Source organism: Porites lutea, chromosome 2 (genome assembly GCF_958299795.1).
Source record: "Porites lutea chromosome 2, jaPorLute2.1, whole genome shotgun sequence".
Taxonomy (NCBI): Eukaryota; Metazoa; Cnidaria; class Anthozoa; order Scleractinia; family Poritidae; genus Porites; species Porites lutea.
This window is the reverse complement of record NC_133202.1, coordinates 42,639,949-42,642,448: the sequence shown is the minus strand read 5'-3', so window position 1 is coordinate 42,642,448 and position 2,500 is coordinate 42,639,949. Positions and strand designations below refer to the sequence as shown.

At 36.0% G+C, this 2,500-nt stretch overlaps 2 protein-coding genes across 2 annotated transcripts in view; one reads left to right on the top strand and one right to left on the bottom strand.

The window, feature by feature from the left end:
* Nucleotides 1-378, bottom strand: part of LOC140926239 (uncharacterized) — a 2,077-nt gene extending 1,699 nt beyond the window's left edge. Inside the window, exon 1 of the mRNA XM_073376013.1 lies at nucleotides 112-378. The gene's annotated coding sequence lies outside the window, so the exon portion shown is untranslated. The remainder of the gene's footprint in view (nucleotides 1-111) is intronic.
* The window catches only part of LOC140928673 (uncharacterized), a 25,632-nt gene that overhangs the window by 14,354 nt on the left and 8,778 nt on the right, over nucleotides 1-2,500 (top strand). Inside the window, exon 2 of the mRNA XM_073378450.1 lies at nucleotides 2,192-2,500. This exon is cut by the window's right edge and continues 501 nt beyond it. Coding sequence (XP_073234551.1) covers nucleotides 2,251-2,500 — 250 coding nt within the window. The 5' untranslated portion in view covers nucleotides 2,192-2,250. The remainder of the gene's footprint in view (nucleotides 1-2,191) is intronic.

The window sequence follows — 2,500 nt, the reverse complement described above, 5'->3', positions numbered from 1 at the left end:
AGTTAGATTAACTAGAAACTACCTTAAAACTACGGAAACAAACTTTGGATATACGATGCAAAAAAGGCTATATAAAACGTAACATATCATGCACAAAGTGAAAAGACTTACTTCTGTGTCCGCTTTAGGGATTTCACAGCGTTGACGTTGAGCCTTACTTTGATCTTAACACTATGACACGTTGACTAGAACTGAAAAAGTTTCTTGAGCACGTTCGACAATACTAACTAATACAAGGATAATAGACTTCTTTGTTTGTAAATCATACGTAAGCAGGTACATCCGCGGCGAAAACCACAAATACTATAAGATAATAACGCAAACGAAACTAAAAAGGGTTCGAAAGGAAATACGAAAAACCTGAAAGTATTTGGCAGTAACACCCATAAATCCTTGAAACCTCATCGTTCATGGTTTACACTTTTTAGCTTTAACGTTTTTTCAATAAGGTATATGTATGGTAACAGTAATAGTCAAGGTAAATGTGTATTGTTGGGAATGCCATTCATGCATGAATTAGTACAATATTTTCAGCGTCTATATACATTTAGGAATGAGGACATAATTTATACGAGCTTAAAGGTGTATGTATTGCCAACTTTAAGGTTGATCTTTGTTCAAGTAGTCTTGAATACTGTAGTATATCAAATGTTAATAGTTTATACCAATGTTCTTGTAAACAGTAAATGAACAGTGCTGTGCTATAGCAGTTTATGCAATGTGTTACTCTGTTATTAATCCTTGTGGATACTGGACTTCGGGAACTTTATGTTCCCTTGCTAGTAATGGGAATACATTGTACAATGTGATGGGTGTTAAAAGACATATTATGCCAACTGATCTTCCTGAAAGTGAGAGTATCAGTGGACTTGAGATTAACCTTACTGTTTGTGCTGTAAGCAATGGTGTCCTATGTTGTAATTTGGCTGAGAGCAAATCTATGTTGAAGATGTGCATTTCAAAACATTGTCATGAGGTGACAGGATTTTTTGTTGTGATTGGAACATACTGTATAAGCTGTATAGTTCAGCGAAGGAGTAGAGTAAAGGATTTATCTTTTCTTGTTGGATATGAAGACAGTTAGTTAGGTGAAATAAGACTTGTTGAAAGTATCAAAAGCATACAGTCATTAGTTCAAGAAATTTGAAAAATTACACAAAGTAAGTTAAATTTTCAAAGACTACAATATGAAATACACTTTATGCAAAATTGAAAAACGTGAAAGGAAAAAGAATGCGAAGAAACACAGGTATAGTTCATTTGAGTATTGTGAGATGGAACCTCTTAAAAAGAAACATTTAGTTACAAGGAGAAAAGAAAACAGGCAGATCGGGATATAGATTTTTGGATTGAACAGTATGAAAATAAAATGAGAAAAGGTCCCTGTTATATATGTTGTGTTAGTAATCGATTACTTTATAAGAGATCAGTTCACATTTTTGGCAAAAGTAAATATTTGTGTCAAAATTTTTTCAGTGTGCAGTCTTCATTTGATGTAAAACAGTATGTTTGTAAAACATGTCACTTAATACAGACATTTTCTAAAACAACCCCATGTAGGAACCCAGCAACTACCTCACAAACTACACCCATTATCTTACCAATCAACTTCCAATATAACCCCACGCCTACTACTTCACACATCTCAACTAACCCCTCAAATATGCAATACCACTGCACTACCCACATATCCTCATACACATAACAAACCTCACGTACGCTTAGTACAACCACGCCCAAATATACGCTCCCACAGCGTCTTGTTATATGTTATGTTATTTTATGCTGCTGTGTCTGAATAATAGTGCATTCAAGAGATACATTTGGAGGCTCAAGTGAACGCCAAAACGTTCTCAAGAGTCTAAATTGTCTGGAAAAGTCTTTGACGCTGAAGACTTTTAATATCGACGCCACATGACGTCATTGTCAAGGGTTAAGTGGGAAATATATAGTTTTTTCAGCAATATGAAAACAAGCGTGCCGATGATGCGTTTTTCGCCAATAACAATAAAAATAAGTGAGGCGAGAAAAGCTCTCGGTAGAATGACTAAGATTTCGTGTTCCAGGATGAAACAGCAATCAAAATCGTGACACATTTTTGAGGACTTTGAAAAGACGGTCAATCGATATACTTCTCCTTCAAAACACAGCTCCAAAGGTTAACACTGTCGCTCCTCTATTTTTATTACAGATAACGTTATATATCTGGATAACTGGCTAAAGTTGGGCAGGAGATTAACTGCTTCAGTCATGCCTAAACGCATTCTCTTGGTGGTAGGCGGGTTATTTGTTGTTGCTGGTCTTATCTGCCTCATAATTGGAATCGTTCTATTGACACGAGGAACGAAATGTGAAGAAACCACCCCCGCCAAACCAAGATCCGTATCAGACCGATGTTCTTACTCTGACGAGGCAAAGCGAAGTGGCTTGGATACGTTTCTCCAAAAATTGCAAGATAGCTATTTTCGTCTTCATCCTAATAAGATCGCATTTAAACCAG